Source organism: Notolabrus celidotus, chromosome 7 (assembly GCF_009762535.1).
Source record: "Notolabrus celidotus isolate fNotCel1 chromosome 7, fNotCel1.pri, whole genome shotgun sequence".
NCBI classification, from domain to species: Eukaryota; Metazoa; Chordata; class Actinopteri; order Labriformes; family Labridae; genus Notolabrus; species Notolabrus celidotus.
The window spans coordinates 20,375,350-20,392,012 of NC_048278.1; the positions used below are offsets into that span (position 1 = coordinate 20,375,350).

General features: G+C 38.6%; 2 protein-coding genes across 4 annotated transcripts; both read left to right on the forward strand.

The window, feature by feature from the left end:
* Positions 1–548: 548 nt before the first annotated feature.
* fip1l1b (FIP1 like 1b (S. cerevisiae)) lies at positions 549–10,736 on the forward strand. Of its 3 annotated transcripts, none has more exons than XM_034687767.1 (17): positions 549–843; positions 1,200–1,254; positions 3,741–3,807; positions 3,943–4,055; positions 4,185–4,249; positions 4,388–4,492; positions 4,588–4,718; positions 5,117–5,235; positions 5,971–6,024; positions 6,908–6,949; positions 7,136–7,250; positions 7,346–7,496; positions 7,647–7,728; positions 8,031–8,086; positions 8,673–8,859; positions 9,098–9,244; positions 10,092–10,736. In XM_034687767.1, the coding sequence occupies exons 1-17, from the start codon at positions 765–767 to the stop codon at positions 10,234–10,236; spliced, it is 1,713 nt and encodes a 570-aa protein (XP_034543658.1). In that variant the 5' UTR covers positions 549–764; the 3' UTR covers positions 10,237–10,736. The 3 variants fall into 3 exon arrangements, with proteins under 3 accessions (XP_034543658.1, XP_034543656.1, XP_034543657.1); XM_034687765.1 differs by having other exon boundaries at positions 551–843; positions 5,968–6,024; XM_034687766.1 differs by having other exon boundaries at positions 552–843; positions 5,968–6,024; positions 10,095–10,736.
* A 2,632-nt stretch (positions 10,737–13,368) lies between these two features.
* LOC117816507 lies at positions 13,369–16,039 on the forward strand. The gene is made up of 6 exons (XM_034688804.1): positions 13,369–13,570; positions 13,889–14,031; positions 14,385–14,446; positions 15,270–15,383; positions 15,481–15,579; positions 15,675–16,039. Exons 1-6 carry the CDS (start codon positions 13,457–13,459, stop codon positions 15,797–15,799), a joined length of 657 nt encoding a protein of 218 aa, XP_034544695.1. The 5' UTR covers positions 13,369–13,456; the 3' UTR covers positions 15,800–16,039.
* Positions 16,040–16,663: the final 624 nt, after the last annotated feature.

Genomic DNA, 16,663 nt, shown 5'->3' on the forward strand with positions numbered 1-16,663 from the left:
TTCCTTCTGCCATCAGACTTCTGAATGCTGATAGCAGTTTTTAACAGTTTGTTATAGATTGTCCTTGTGAAATTGTGAATTTGTGTATTTTATGTTTTGTTAGTATTTATTCCTGGCTTCCTGTTTTTAAAAAAAAAAAATGTATTTTTAGTCTATTTAAACATTCTTTTACTCTTTATTTATGACAAGCCCCAACTTGCACTGCTGTAATCACTGACATGTTGACTGTTGAGTGTTGTTTGTCTGTTTGTTAGTGTCTGTGTTGTTTATCGACAAGTTGGGACACTGTAAACCAAATTGCCCTCTGGGATTAATAAAGTTCTCTGAATCTCTGAATCTGAATCAGAAGTTGTACTGGAGCAGGAAAATACTGTAGCATTATACTGAAACTACATAAAACACTCAGGTAACGAAAAGTCACCTAAATTTCAACTAAAAAAACTGCTGAGCTTTTTTATTTATTTATCAGTAACAGCTTCTAAATTGTTCACCCCTAGACAGCACATTGCAGTGCATCATCTCGTCCTCTAGGGGCGCTGTAGTTTTTGAAGCAATACTTTGACCTAAGCGGGACGTTAATAACTTCTTCCGGGTTCACCCAGTCTGTGCTCGCTGAGACTAAAGATGAGGCTATGAGGGTAGTTAGTTTTTATTTTGATGACTGAAGGGAGAAAGTGTAACTTTCTTGTGATTCTGTACTTAGAAGCTTTGTCAAACGCTGTTTCCTTGTGAGTCTGCGTGGTTTTCCCCGTGTTTAGCTCAACATGTCTGCCGAGGAAGCGGACAAAACAACCACCACTGATGCTAGTGCTGGTGATGAGGAGGAGGAATGGCTGTATGGAGGTAAAAACATACCTGCTGTCCACATATACATCTCCTCTGAAACAAATAGATGTTTATTGTGTGTGCAGTGTATGTATGTGTAAACTGGAACCCTACAGTATGCCATAATGATAATGTTTGAGTTAGCACTGAAGCTAAGCTAGTAGCACCTGCTATGGAATTGTCGGCCTTTTGCAGCCGTCTGCATAAAGAACATAACTACATCTGAGACATAGAGTGTGGTTATTACAAGTTTTGTTGCTGTCTGTTGATTCCATAGACTGTATATAAAAGGTTGATTCCAGTGCAAGAGGGCAATGCGAGAAATGATTGAATGGCCACTTCAGCCAGTTGGTGTTTGTATTTTAATCTTTCAGATGAGTCTGAGAGCAAAGATGAGGACGAGGAGTCCAAGCTGAATGCTGCTATCAGGTAATTCATGAACTGTTCAACTATTTAAAAAAATAATTTGGTTGTGGGATTTAGCAAAATTCAAGAGACACTTGTTTACATAATTATTAGCAGATGCAATTCAATACAAATAGCTCAGAAACACAAGTAATCACTAAAACAATAAGATAGTGCAAGTCAAAGTTGTATCAGTCATTTAAAGCTGCTGTTGGTAGTCACAGAGTAAACATCTGTTCAGAGAGAGGGACTTCAAATGTCAACACTATCCCTCCCAAACAGATTTCCTCTTAGCCCCCCAACACAGTTCGGCGTGTGCAGCAAGCGGCAACCTCCGGTCTCAAACTTTGAAGCCCATGCATAAGTGTTATAAACTGCAATTAATGGAGAATCCGCTTGAGGCTGGCTGCAGAAACACCGGAAACCACATACACACCAATTCAAATAAGACGATCTTTGGAGTAGGGATGCAACGATATCAAAATCTCACGGTACGATATCGTCACGGTATTAAGGCCACGGTACGGTATTATTGCGGTATTGTCAAAAAAATAAGATGACTTTGAAAAATGTCATAGTGTGGAAAATTAAGTGCCAGGAATGATAAGGATAAACACACTTACTGTAATTGAACACAAACATAATGCTCAAATGTTCTAATCACATTTATTACTACCAACAGGTATTTTCAAGTGCAAAGAACAGTGCAGGCACATCCAGTGTTTCAAGTAACAAGCAAATAAAAAAAAACCTTTCAGTTGAGTGTCTTTAAACTGACTGGAATTTTGTAACTTGGCTCAAGCGCGCTCACCACCCTTTAAATCCCTCATTGTCCACCACTGAAAACGGCTGCAGGGGGATGATTCATCAAGTGTCTTCTCATATTACTTGTATTCCCCGACTCGTAGATGATCGCGGTCTGGCAGTGTCTGCAAACAGTTTTTTTTGCATGTCCGTTATGTATTCTCCTCGATCGTTTTTGTTTACTGCAAAACCAAAATGCGTCCATAATTCTGATTTAAACTTTGCAGGAGGTTCCACTAGTTTAAGTTTTCCGCTCCACTCCCCCTCTGTGCTTTCTGCCATCTCTTCCTGCACTGCGCAGGGGATCATGGGAGATGATGTTTGCTTCTCAGACCGGCCCAATCAATAGCACCAGAAAAAAACTACACTAGCGGGAGTACTCCGAGTCCCTGTTTGATACCGTCACATGCCACGGTATTTTTGTGAGAATTTTGATACCAAAATACCGTGATATGTACAATACCGTTACATCCCTACTTTGCAGCATTAATGCTGTAAAAAGTTTTCTAACGCAACGGTTCAGAAGATTACGGGTTTTTGCCCAAAGAAGGACATGACTGACTTGACTCCCGGATGGGAACACATAGCTGTTGGCTAAGAGCCTCAAACCCCGCCTCTTTACGTCACACTCTGCCTGGTTGAGTTCCGCATTTCCAATATGGCTGCCGCTGTTGATTGGCTTCAAAACAGCGCTCAGGAACAGATGGGTGACGTCACGGATACTACGTCCATTATTTATACAGTCTATGGTGTGCAGTCATGATAGTGCCGGACTCATAACCAATCGGAGGACATAATAGGGGCCGCCCCTTAACCAATCAGGACAGATGATTGGAGCTTAGCTATGATTGGTCCGTCATAACGGGAACGAGGAGAATAATAACATTGCTTGATACAAAGGCATTGGAAAACGCAGATACATTTCGCAATAGTCTCAAATTACTCCACTTACCGATGAGTACCAATGGGCATTATGACCTTTTCTCCAAACCCAGCAGAAAAACGTTTTTTTACACCATTCCTACCAACAGCAGCTTTAATTAGTCAATCAACACATTTTTATTTGTATAGCCTAATTCTAGCCCTAATGTTCTCTCAAAGAGAGCAGATTTATACCGTTATCTTTGTTATTTACAGAGACCCAACATTAATCTACATTGAGCACACACATTTAACTAGTAAGAGTGACAATAAAAAAACTTCCCTTGAACAAACAGAAGAGTTGCGCAGAGCCAGACTTATATCGAACAGCCATCTGCTGCAACTGTGTTTGGCCGAGGAGGTGGGATAGAGTGGGATGCAGAAAAGAGAGCGATACAAACAGAGCAACAACAACAGAGTGAAGATTTGTGGATTCAGTAAGACTAATAATGGTAAAAGCATGTGTGTTATTAGCAGGAGTAGCACAGTAGGATAATGCACTTGCCAGTCAAACATGAGCAACTATGATGAAGATAATATAAGGAGGACTTGCAATGTTAGCTATAGTAGCTGGAGTCAAGCAGCTTTAAGATTCACACTAACAATTATAAAGATGATAGTAGAGGTAAGTGAAATGTTAGTAGTTGCAACAATTGGAGTCGGCAGATCGTCTGCAGCAGTGATTCAGAGAAACCTATTAGACAAGGGGGTTAAATAATATTCATATGATTAGTTTAGATACCAGTAATGACAGGCTTTTACCTTTAATGTTTCTTTATCTGCAGTGCACCTGCTGATGCTTCCACAGAGGATGCTGCTGACCACGCTACAGGGAACGGTGTGGCCTCTGAGGTTAGTAGATTGCATACATGTCGTCCCAGTTTTTCTGACTTGTTGATTGTTTTTCATATCTGCCAGATTTAAAATTACACTCCTCTTTTTCCCGTCCCTTTGTCTTACCACTTCATTTTCGTCCATGTGTATCAGGCCACAGGTGAAGCTGCAGGGGAGGATGTTGACAGTGATAGTGACAGTGATGATGACGATGATGATGTTCGTGTTACCATTGGAGACATCAAAACCGGAGCACCGCAATACACGTAAGCTCAATCTTAAAATATTGGATTGTTTATATTCTTTTCTTGTGATGTATGTGATAGTTTGATTAAGAGTAGACCTTGTGCTATATCAATGTCAGGGTTTTAAATATTATTACGTTCCTTTTCCAGAACATATGGAGCTCCACCCGTCAACCTCAACATAAAGACAGCAGGCTCAAGGCCTTATGGGCAAGGTGACCAAATAAAATCAGACTTTTATTTTTGTTCTGTTCTGCTTAAAACAGCCTGAGCATATATCCTTATACTTAAACACTTGTAAGGATAAACTTCTAAATGTACATGCCTTGTAACATGTTGATTTTCTATAACAGCCAAGCTGAAGGGAGTGGATCTGGATGCCCCAGGAAACATTAACGGGGTTCCAGTGCTGGAGGTGGACATGGAGTCATTTGAGGAGAAACCCTGGAGGAAGCCAGGTCTGTCTGTGTGTAGAGTACAAAGTGTCAAAATGCGTAATTTCACTTTTTGGTAAGCAAAGTGACATAAAACGTATGTATGTGTATGATTTCAGGAGCGGATCTGTCAGATTACTTTAACTATGGCTTTAATGAAGACACATGGAAGGCGTACTGTGATAAACAGAAGAGGCTGCGCATGGGCCTGGAGGTCTCTACTATTGGCTCGGTAACAAGCAAGATCACGGTAAGAGGCCACTGTGCTTACGTTTTCCATCTCTGACAGCACTCCACATGTTTCGACACGTATAGTGACACATTCCTGTTTTCTCCATCATTATCCTCCACTTGCCAGTTTCCTGAAATGAGGAACATTTGCAAACATCTTAATTATCTGCCCTGTGTGCCTCAAGAGGAAAATGAAAATGATTTCTTTATGATAAAAAAAACATTACTTAAAACTTAAAATGTTTTCTTTTACATGTCCATTATCCCACATTAATTATCTTTACATATTTGGTTTAAGACTGTTTTCAGTGTGAAAGACAAAAAGCCTAAAACTGTTAAAATGAATACACTTCAGCTATCCCTTCAATAATGAACACATAAATTGTATTTACAAACCAACTTTGGGCTCTGTCTTAGGTTCAGCAGGGTAGGACGGGCAATGAGAAGGACATGTCCATTATGCCTGTTCACACCTCCAAGCCTGACTTCACGTCTCCTGTCAGCCTGTACAAGTCTGCTGTCAGTCAGGTCACCAGGTAACACCTTTACGTTCACCTTCATTAAGACATATACTTATTTAACATAGATGTAGCTCTTACTAGAAGTGATGTGTACAGCGATTCGGTTGACTTTGTTTGTTTCTATTAAACTGTTTTTAAGTGGGTTCTTAGATGACATATAAAATGCTGTCAATTTTTATTTTATAAATGCTACAAGAAGAGTTTTATCCTTGGAAGGAGTTGAAGGAAAAGTGATGTAAGTGAACATTGGGATGTTCCCTTTGTTTAAATGGCACTGAACACTGGTATAAGCCCCCCTTATTGTTTATTTGAGTGTGCCCAACTTTAAATAATAGATAACTGTGGTGAATGGAAAAATGCATACATTAGTGTTTTCCTTATCAGATTTAGTTTAAAATTGATTTGAATTTTGTATTTAATATTAACCAAAGCATTACTTTTCTGTCTGGTCAAGGGTGGGTCAGTAAGGAGGCTTTAAACAAGAGTAAAGAGATAATTGATCAAATCATGGACAATAACAGACCATCTAGAGAAGGGGGATTGTAGCAGCCAGTTTATTTGATGCAAACTGAAAAGTAAACACATTTCTTGAGTTTGGCGTTTCTAATTCTATTGTTCAGCTACGGTTGTGAGACACACAGACACACAGCCGGTGTCCCCATCATCCTCATCCCATGGGCTGTGTGTTTGCGTGTGAGGGCAGATGTTACTCTCATCCCTTTTAACCCTGTCTTTTTTGTCAAATAGCAGGATCTCTCCCCCTCAATGGACTGGCCCGCCTATGCCGGACATGTCCTACTACACGTAAGTGAGCATTGCCTTGTCCCTGCAAAATGAAATAGACAAGATGAGAAATGTGTTAATGTCATAACAGGTGGCCTGGTGTTTTTCGTTACCACAGAAAAACTCCCTATATTAGCTCCAACAAGGCGCCAAAGATTCTCTGTTTATGCTCATGTGTCTTTCTTTTGGGTTGGCTGATGTGCATGTGTCATAATTAAAAACATTAGAACTCTGAACCAAAAAAAGGAAAATACCCCAGAGTAGAATCATCTTTGCTTAATTCACTGCTTAAGTAAGGCACGTTTTGGTGGCTAGTCAATAACTGTGGCTCAACATATAAAGACAGTTCAGTGTAATTAGACTCAGCATAGATTCATCATCCATCACAGATTGGGATTACTTAACTTCTTAACCTTTGCATAATTTATTTTTATCTGTTAGTAATGCTTCAAAAGCACCCTCCACAATAACATCTTTCCTCAATTTTTGTAAAAAGAATTGAGTAAGGTCATACCTCAGTGTAGGACGTTTATGTGAGTGTAAGAACCAGTCCACTTTTACTTGATGTAATGAAGAAGAATGCAACATTTTTAAAAGATCTAAGTTGAAAAAGACAGTGACAGCATTTCTTTTTGTTTTTAGCGTTAAACATGTTTTTCATCTGAGTTAGCTAGATACCCGAACAGCATAAAGTTGGATATATTTCAGATAAGGAAGAAGAAATTAAAGCATAGAATTTGTAAAGTAGGTTTAAGATTGTTTATCAGCAATCAACATGACTTGTTTAGTCTATTTTTGATTATTTCACTGTACAATGCCTTTCTTAATGAGATGTTGGTAACTATTCTCTGAAAATGTAAATGATATTCATCTAAAAAATGTTAATGTTTTAAAAATTCCTCAGAAACTCACAGAATTGGGATCCATCAGGTGGACTTCATCATATGTACGTAAAAAACATTTGCAGCCATGAGACTTTATATGACTTTGAAAAGTAGTTGTGTTAATTGCTGTTTTATTGCTTTTGGCATTTCACCTGTGTTGAATTAAACTTTGTGTCTGTATGTGAATATGTCTTTTGTTTTGCAGACTTCTCAGTGCCTTGATTTTTATTTCCGGTTTCTTTCCCCAGGAAGACAAGCGGTACTATTGATGTGATTGGTGGACAGACGGCAACCATCAGCAGGGTGGAAGGGCGACGCAGACATAATCCAGATGGAAACAACATCCAGGTGACCCCTGGGAATGTGAGTGCATTTTTTTATTTCCAAATTAAAAACACATTTAAAGCTAGAGGTTACGTACGTTTTCATTACAACCTCTCCTGCTGTCTGTCCTTCAGGTGATCGCTGAACAATCAGACGCTGAGCCGACTCCAGCAAAGATACCCACTTTCTTCCCTCCTGGACCGCTTCCTCCAAACATACCTCCACCCCCTTTCCTCCCCCCGCCACCCAACGTCAACACTGCGCCTCCTCTAATCCCCCCGCCAAGTAAGCTCATCATTATCATCTTCATCATCATGATCATCATCATCATCACCATCACCATCATTATCATTGTCATCATCATCAAGACTATTTTCCTCTCTCTGCTGGTCTCTTAATGTATTTTGCCTTTTTCTATCTCTTTCTCCCACATAGGGTTGCCCATTCCTGTCCCACCTCCTGGTTTCCCTCCTCCACCCAGTGGACCCCCTCCTGCCATTATCCCCACTATGGACAGGTAACAGACATGTAGACACATCTATGCTAAAGACTGTATGTGGTCTAGCAGCCTCGGAGTGTCCACAAATCTAAAACTTGAAGCAGATGCTGCTTAGTTTTGATAGTCAATAAATATGATTATGATAAAAGATAAAACTTTAAACTTGTTGGCTAATGTAGGTGAATGTTCAAGGAAAAAGAAACGGAAACAAAATGGCACGTTTATATTTTATTCATGAAGATTTCAGGATGTAATTTGATAGTTTTGCCCATACATACACTGACAAATTGAGATGTTTTCTTTGTTCTTTGTATCCACAGTGGCCACCCTGGCGGTTATGATGGACGCTCTGTCCCTCCATACCCATTCCCCCAAGGTACGAAGCTGTAAAACCTAATCTGACTTTCTAACTCCAGTAACAAAAAAAGTATCTTACCAGATTTTCAATGTACTGATTTAGAGATCTGGTGTGACAGATGGATAAAATAGCAACTGGAATTACCTAAATTTTACCTCCAGTGTTTCCTCATTAAGATATCATGAGAGCGTTTCCTTAGTTCCTTCCGCAACGGCTTTTTTGCTTTTAATCTATTTTATTTTTATTGTTTTTATTACTATTGTTGCATATTTTGTGTTATTAACCTTTGGATAAGTGGGTGGGTTTGGGGTCAGGGCTGGGGGTGGGATCTTTTTCTTAATTTATTTTATTTTAAGTTGTTTTTATCTACAGCACTTTGTGTTACAATGCCATTGTATGTAAAGCGCTTTATAAATAAAGTCTGATTGATTGATTGATTGATTGATTGATTGATTGATTGATTGATTGATTGATTGATATGAAGGCAAATGTGCATTCCTGGGTGTACTGTTAATTATTACTAATTAGTATGTTTCAATTGTTAATCATCAATTTATTGTTGTTTATCACTCAAGTCCTCTTTTGTCTTTTTCTATATGTTCAGGTGCGTACCCACCACCCATGACTGGAGGCCCTCCTCCCTGGCCACCCATGATGGATAACTCTAAACCCTGGGAAAACTATTACCGTCGAGATGATAAGAGGGAAAAGGAAAGAGAGAGGCCACGAGAGAGGACACATGAGAGGGAGAGAGAGAGGGAGCACAGCCCGTCAGTTATGGGCTACACCAGGTGAGGGAGACAAAACACTCACATGTACACACACTATTTCTCTGTCTATGGTTATGTAAATGTCATACCCTTATCATGGTCCTTTTAAGTGACTCTGTGGGTTCAAATGAAATGCATCATATGCAAGTACTAGAAATATCAATGATAAGAATATTTTAGGTAAATTCCGGGATGATCATTTAATGCGCACACAAAAATGACATGGAAAATTAAACACATCTTTTTTTACCTTCCATAGCGACGAGGAGCGGTATCGTTACCGCGAGTACCAGGAGCGAGCTTACGGGGAGCGACATCGTGACCGGTCAAGCCGAGAGAAGGAGGAGAGACACAGAGAGAGGCGGCACAGAGAGAAGGAGGAGGGGCGCCACAAGTCCTCACGAAGGTACACTAACACCTCAATTGTTCACCCAACCACTGTGACCCTCACACAATAGTTGTCTTCTCATAGCATTGAAACGCTTGACTCCGCACAGCAGGTCTGACATGGTTAGGATTTTCCCAGATGTGGAAGCTGTTGTAAGGGTGAACTGAGTTGGCATGTTAAGAGTGCGATGGGTAGCTTTAATAAAAGCCAACGCAACTAGCTTAGCCACTGTTTAGTATTTTGTACTGTATATAATTCAATCCTATATGTTGTTAGACTCAAAGCCAATGTCGGCCTGTCTGTCCTGCCATTTGTTTTGTTTGGAAGTTAAATCACCAAGATCTCAGCTTATGTTCCATCAGTCAATCACATCAGCTCCTCAGCCTCTATATTTGTAACACTAAAAGTAAGAGAGTAAAGTTGCAATTAAGGCTTCTCATTTCAAACAACCTTGAAGCAGGAGCTGCTTTTGTCTAACTCTGAATCAGGAACCTGTTCTTTACATTTTACTTTACATTTAGCGTGTTTAATCTATCGTGTACACCGCATGTGTAATGTGAGCACAGGCAGAGTAACAGGCAAAGCAAAAGCAGCGTTATCAAATTGTATTCTCTCTTACTCAACCTTTATGTTTTACTCAACACTCTCCTCTTTTTGATCCTCTGTCATGGATTCAACCCATTATTCTCTCTCATTTCACTTCACCTTTTCTTTGTGCTGCCCTTTGCCTTTCTTGTCTCTCTCTATCCTACTCGACCATTTTATCTCTCTTTCCCTTCTGGTTTGCTCCCTGTCTGATCTCTCCTCTACTCCTCTTTTATCTCCTCCACCCTTTCCACACGTTAATCCTCTCTCCTTCTATTAGCAGCAGTAGCAGACGGAGGCACGACAGTGAGGAGGGCGACAGCCACCGGAGGCACAAACACAAGAAGAGCAAGAGGAGCAAGGAGGGCAAAGAGGCCAGCGAGGAGATCAGCGCAGACCAGGAGAACCAGGAAGCCATGGATTAGTGATCACGTCGTCCTGTTTCTCTTCCCTTTTGTCTGTCTGTCCCACCAAGATGAAGAAAAATTAAAGTGAGAAATTGACCAACAAAACCAGGAAGTCGCAGTGTGATAAATGCATCCTGTCACTCCCCTCTCCATCAATCTCAATCTCCCATCCGACTGTCGTTGATCCTCACCATCAATGCAGGAGAATGGATGAAGCAGAGGAGGTGGTGAAGAAGGGATGGGTTTGTCATTTTTACTTCACCTGTCTTTCCATCAATAGCTGACATCTGACAGGTCATCAGTCTGTCTTTATTCTCCTCCCTCCCTCCCTGCCCTCCTGCTAGAGCTTTATCGGTTAGGTCATGCTCAGAAATTTCACTGTTCAGTCAGGATGATCAGCAGATTTAGATATTTTCTGTCCTTTGATTGTTTGTTGTCCTTTTGTTCTCGTCCTGTAAGAAGACACCCAAAGAGGGCTCTCAGTTTAAGTTCAATTAAAAAGAACACTTTTGATAAGACCTGGTTTTGTCATTTTACTAGTGTGAACAGTTCAAATGTTGTCCACTAATTTTAATTCTCACTCCCCTCTTAACTTTAAAGTTTATCTAGTGAGCAATTAACATTTAAAAAATGTCCTTGCAGGGTTAGAAGTATTGTGACCATAATTTCCTTTCCAGAAAATCATGTTTAGTTTAAAGATACCTCACTCAAATGTTTAAACTTAACTTTGCCTGGTGATGTATGTGCTGAGTCGGACACTCATCCAAAGCTCTGTGCTCCCTTAAAAGCGCCTATCAGGAATTTTTAGCTAGTTATGAAACACACTAAAATTATATTGATGCCTTTTCTGATCTAAAAAAGCAAATGGGACCATCTTAATTAAAACTATTTCTATATACTGATTATTTATGGTTATTTTTAATACCTAATAACAAAGCTGCTGGGTAGGTGTCAGATGAAAAGAAGCCTCTTCTCACATTTTCCACTGCAGAGATTCTTGATGAGTGATACATTTAACTGTTTGTTGTTAGAGGATGCTCTAGTTTGTTAGCTGGAGACACCAGTATGGACACAAACAAAAGAAAGTTCCTCTCAGGAGCAGTATGATTGTAGTATGATCTCACATGTTCACATTGGCTGGATCACTCAGCAATGGAGTGGACTGATAATGAAAATATTTGTATAATTACAGGGTATATGTCCACGTTGCATACTATCCTTAGCCATTTTAAAGCTCCTCTAAGAACCTTTTGCTGCATGTCTTCCCCTACTCTCTACTCCCTACATTTACTGTCTATCTTCAGCTGTCCCATCTAAAAAAAAAGGCTAAAATGCCCCAAATGATAATTTGATAAAATGTCAAAATACTCTAGTTGGTGATGGTCTCATACATTTGTAGGTCATGAAAAAAAAATCACATCATTGTTCATAACTTACCAAAAATTCCCCACTTAAAGCTGCGGTTGGTAAGAATGGTATAAAAACAGGTTACTCTTTTCTGCTGGGTTTGAAGAAAAGGTCATAATGCCCATCTGTACTCATTGGTAAGTGGAGTAATTTGAGACTAATGCAAAATCTCTGCGTTTTTCAATGCCTTTGTATCTAGCAATGTTATTATTCCCCTTGTTTCCGTTATGACGGATCAATCATAGCTAATCTCAAATCCTCTGTCCTTATTGGTTAAGGGGTGGCCCTTACTACGTCTTCCGATTAGTTATGACTCCGGCACTATCATGACTACACATGCCGATCTGTGTCGGGGGGCTTAGAGTAAATCTGGTTGGGAGGGATAGTGTTGACATTAGAAGTCCCTCTCTCTGAACAGATGTTTACTCTGTGACTACCAACAGCAGCTTTAAAAAAGGTATGCAAACTACCATTACCAAGACCCCTCATCAAAACCCACTCGTATTATATTCCTGAATTTTGGTGAGTAATTTTTGCAAAGACAGATGTGAATTTCAGAACAAGCTGTCCTCTCTTTAAGATCTCATTTCCTGCACGTGTCCACATCACAACAGGAGTTTACTGTGTACTAGTCTTTTTTATATTTCAACATATCTCAGCAGTCACATTCACTCAGCAGAGCACAGCCTGGCTTATCAGTAGGGGAGGACAAAGTTTAAATGAACTGCAAATACTGTCAAAATGAATTTGATTCCAGAAAAAAAAGTACAAAAAGCCCAAAGGTTAGGCAGATAAGATAACTTTGTATTGTCCTGTTTAAACATTTAGATTCTGCTGAAAAGTGAGTGTACCAATACTAAATTAAAATAGTCTGACATGAAACCAACTCCTCATCCTCGTAAAAACTTATTGATGGTCTTCAGCAATGCTACATGGTCTAAGTTAGTGGATGTAACATAAGCTCAGTGATGTTTTTACCAAAAGTACTTTTAATTAACTAAATTCTATTACACTAATTTATTTGAGTATTTAATATAAAACCACAAGTCAAATTTTGAACTACAATTCATAGTTTCACTTGTAGTTTTTTGAGACAATTTAACATCTAACACTTAAAGTTACTACAAGAACTTAAAACATTTAAACTTCCTTGTTACTCTTTGGTACAATAGTAATTTTAATTATAAGAAAAAAATCTAAAATGTGCCAGAGAGTCACGTACAGTAAATATACAGGATCAATGACATTTATGCATATGTACAGTGTAATACATTGTAAGAAGCTGAAACTTTATATTGTCACCTGCACCTTAATCCAAACAAATGATATATGTAACATAGAAATCATTTCCTAAATTTAAAGATCTGAATGTTTCCTCTTGACATAATAATTGAATAAATAATACAGAGAATAAATATCCTGGCCTTTAAGTAAACATTCATAGTGCTGAAACATGCTTTAAAAACCTCACTTTGTACAGTTACGTCTGTGTACAAGTTTCAGTTACAGATCAGGAAGGATTAACATGAGGATTAATCACATAACCATACATACTGTATCTATAACAGCCTGTTGTATGTGATCAGCTAAGGATTCCATCCATTCCTTGAACTGGTCAAAGTCTCTCCTCTCTGCTTTGTGTGCCTTTGTTACATCAGCACACAGAGGGGATATGCTGGTGAGAGAGGGGGGTTGTTCATTTGAAGTGTGTAAGGCTTTGAGGAGGTAAGACAATATCAAAACTGAGTGCAGTGAAGATAAACTGGTAGGCTTGTGAAAGAGGCAAAGGAGGAAGAAGGTTGATAAAAATAAGATCAGAGCCATCTAGAGGATGAAGACGTGTGCTGCTGCTGTTGTACTGCTGAGTCTTTTCTCACTGGGACTCTCAGCTCCTCAAACCAGCTGTGAGGGTCTGGTGAATCCAATAACTATCAGCAAAGAGGAAGTAAGTACATCTGCTTTTCTGTACATGATGAATGTATCTAATTATACCCCAACCAAATTAAAACATTAAGTCCATCAGCTCTTTTGTTCAAGATTTTTAAAACCCTGTTAGATTAAATCAGGTAACATGCGTTAAATGAGAAGATGCAAATGAGATTATCAGGCTGTATTTGTCTTTGGTCTTTATTTGAACTTCTTGGTATGAACAAAAAAATGTGTGGGAAAAGTTAGAAAATCAACTGGGTTAAGAACAATATAACATGATATTAATGATACATAAAGGTAGAAATGCAGAATTTTTGTGCTGCTTGTGTTTCAGATGTTGGGGAGATGGGTGTACAATGGGGGGAGCTCTGACATCCCAGGGAGTCGCTCCCTGGCCCGCCTGATGACAAGTGTTTGGTTGGACATCACTCCGACTTCCCAGGAAAACGTCCTCAATATCCTCCAGACACAGAAAATGTAAATAACTACCAAAACAATCACATGAGGGGCTACATGTGCATGCTTTAGTGAATTAAGACATCTATATCCAACATGCAGTCCTTTGGAATTTTTTGTGACGAACCATCATGATTCTTTTTAATGTGTTTTTATGAGCCACATTTCCAGCTGTAATTTAATAAATGTTATAAATGAAACTTTTATTGGTATAGGTTTCACAAACATACTGCTTATTGATATCACATCGTGGGCTCTTTCATTATAGTTGTAGGATCACTTCTCCCAACTTTATATGCAATGTACAGAAACAAGCAGTAACAACATCAGCCCACATGTTTCTGTGATTGTCTGTTCTTTTTTTGTCTTCACAGATACATCGCCTGTTCGAGCCTAACATACAACATGACTTTTGAAAACAGCATAATGTTGATGGGTGCGTGAATAGCATAGCAGAGAGCTTCTATACAGACAAAACTACAGGCTACTTATATAAAAGGTAGATTTAGCCTCCAGCATTTCAAACAGAGCAGTACCTTAAACCCTGAATTTTCTTTCTATCGATCAGCAGGGGGCGACTACTCCAGTGGCAAAAAGTTAGATTGTTTTGAAGTCTATGAAAAAAAGCTACCTTTCTTCTCACAACATTTATTGCCATTATAAACATGTTCATAATCAGCATGGACTCAATTCTACTTTCAAAGATGTGTCAAATTTTTAAATGATGGTTGCATCGTGGGTAAAAATGGCAATAAATCAGATAAAATTCAAGGGCATGGCTACCTGTGATTGACAATTTGCCACCGAGCATCCTCTCATTCAGGCACAGTGTATCGTCAAAATGTCACTGCTGGGTCTAACATCCCAAGACAGAGAGCCAAACCTAAGCCTTAAAATGGCACATTAAAACCAGTCATTGATTTGCATTTCTGTTGCACAGTTTATTGTGGCACTCAGCATTTATAATTATCTTTATTTCAACTCGAAAATCATTGTGAGCAAGCTCTCATTTTCAATGACGACGAGCATATAAAAGAAAAATTAAAATGCATGACAAGCAAATAAAAGAAATAACCCTTAAAGAGTGATGATCAATTAAAAACAGACAACAATTAAAAGTAATGTCACAACCATTGACAAATAATGTTACACAAAGTCAGTTAAAACAGGTACAATCAGAGGTTAAACATTTTAAAACTAATGATTTAAACACACTTTTCCTATCTTTTTTTTTTTTTTGGTTTGTGATTTTCCCACAGAGCAACCTTTCTACCTCAAGGAAGTCTACCTGCCGACTGAATGTCCCGGCTGTCTGCTTGCCTATGAAGAAATTATCTCTGGAAACGATAATTTCAAAAGTCTCCTTCTTTTCAGTGAGAATTAACTACTTATTACTCATAATAACCATTATATTTAACAGGAACAAACTGTTTGCAATTTACTTCTCATGGAATTACTTTTTTTTAACAGGCGGAAACAACAGTGTCCCACCTGCTGCTGTAGAAATGCTGAAAAGACAAGCAGTGTGCCTCCAGATGCCTTCACCTCTGATGATAAACACAAACGAAGGTAATCAATAAGATGGTTCATATCCTATCCACTATTCTTTAATAATATAAAACAGCACTGTTTTCTGTGACTTATTTTACTATGTACATAAACAGATTCCTGCCCTGACAACATCACACCCTCAGAGGGACTCAGTGCCATGAACAGCTTGCTAGATGCCAAGATGGGACAACGATTTGCAAGACTGTTGGATTCTATTGTTGATTTCTTTATGAACTGACTGGTTTTGATCCCTGACATTCTTTATTTTATATACTCCCATCTACTTTGGTAGACACAGGTTAAAATGGATACGTTTCACATATAAATGTGACAATTTCTACAATCAAAAATTTCCCCGATGTGAAAATGACTGAACAGTCTCTTTTTGTCATCAAAGTAAGTGGTAGTGGGAGCTATTGTTGTGGCATGATTTTATTTTTTGCATTTCTAATATGTGTTGACATAACAGAAACAGAAGAAACAGATCTAAATAAAATGCTGCAACAGTATTTGGAGTCAAGATCTTGGCATATACAATAAGATGTAAGCAATAAGTTAATAATAAAAACATATTACATAAGCACTCAAATTCAATCTATACTTTAAAGTAACGATTACTCAATGTATGATATTGGTAAAACTGTCAACATCATGAAGATAAGAAATGTCATAACTTCATTTTGATTCTCAGTGTAGTTGTCAGTATTGGGTAACAGTGGTGGTGTTGAAAGACATAGTTCAATGATGAACAACCATCCTATGTACAATTTCATGTAAGGTATGTTGAAATGGACGTTATGGTATATTAACTTTTTTCTTGACTTTTGATTGATACATTTTATTTTCAAAACAAACTGGCCTTCAACAGATCCAAAAGTGAACACATAAACAAAAGACACACAAGGTCAAACAAATTTGAGTGATACATGAACACAATTGTGTAAAGACGACTGTTTTCACACTCTCCAGTAATGGCCATCATTGTCATTTTTGGAGCTTAACAGCATCTGATGGAAGGTAGCTTGTCTGCAATTTACTTTTCTGGTAGTAACTAAGGCCAATTATGACATATTTTAATTTAAAAAACACAACTGTGATCTTT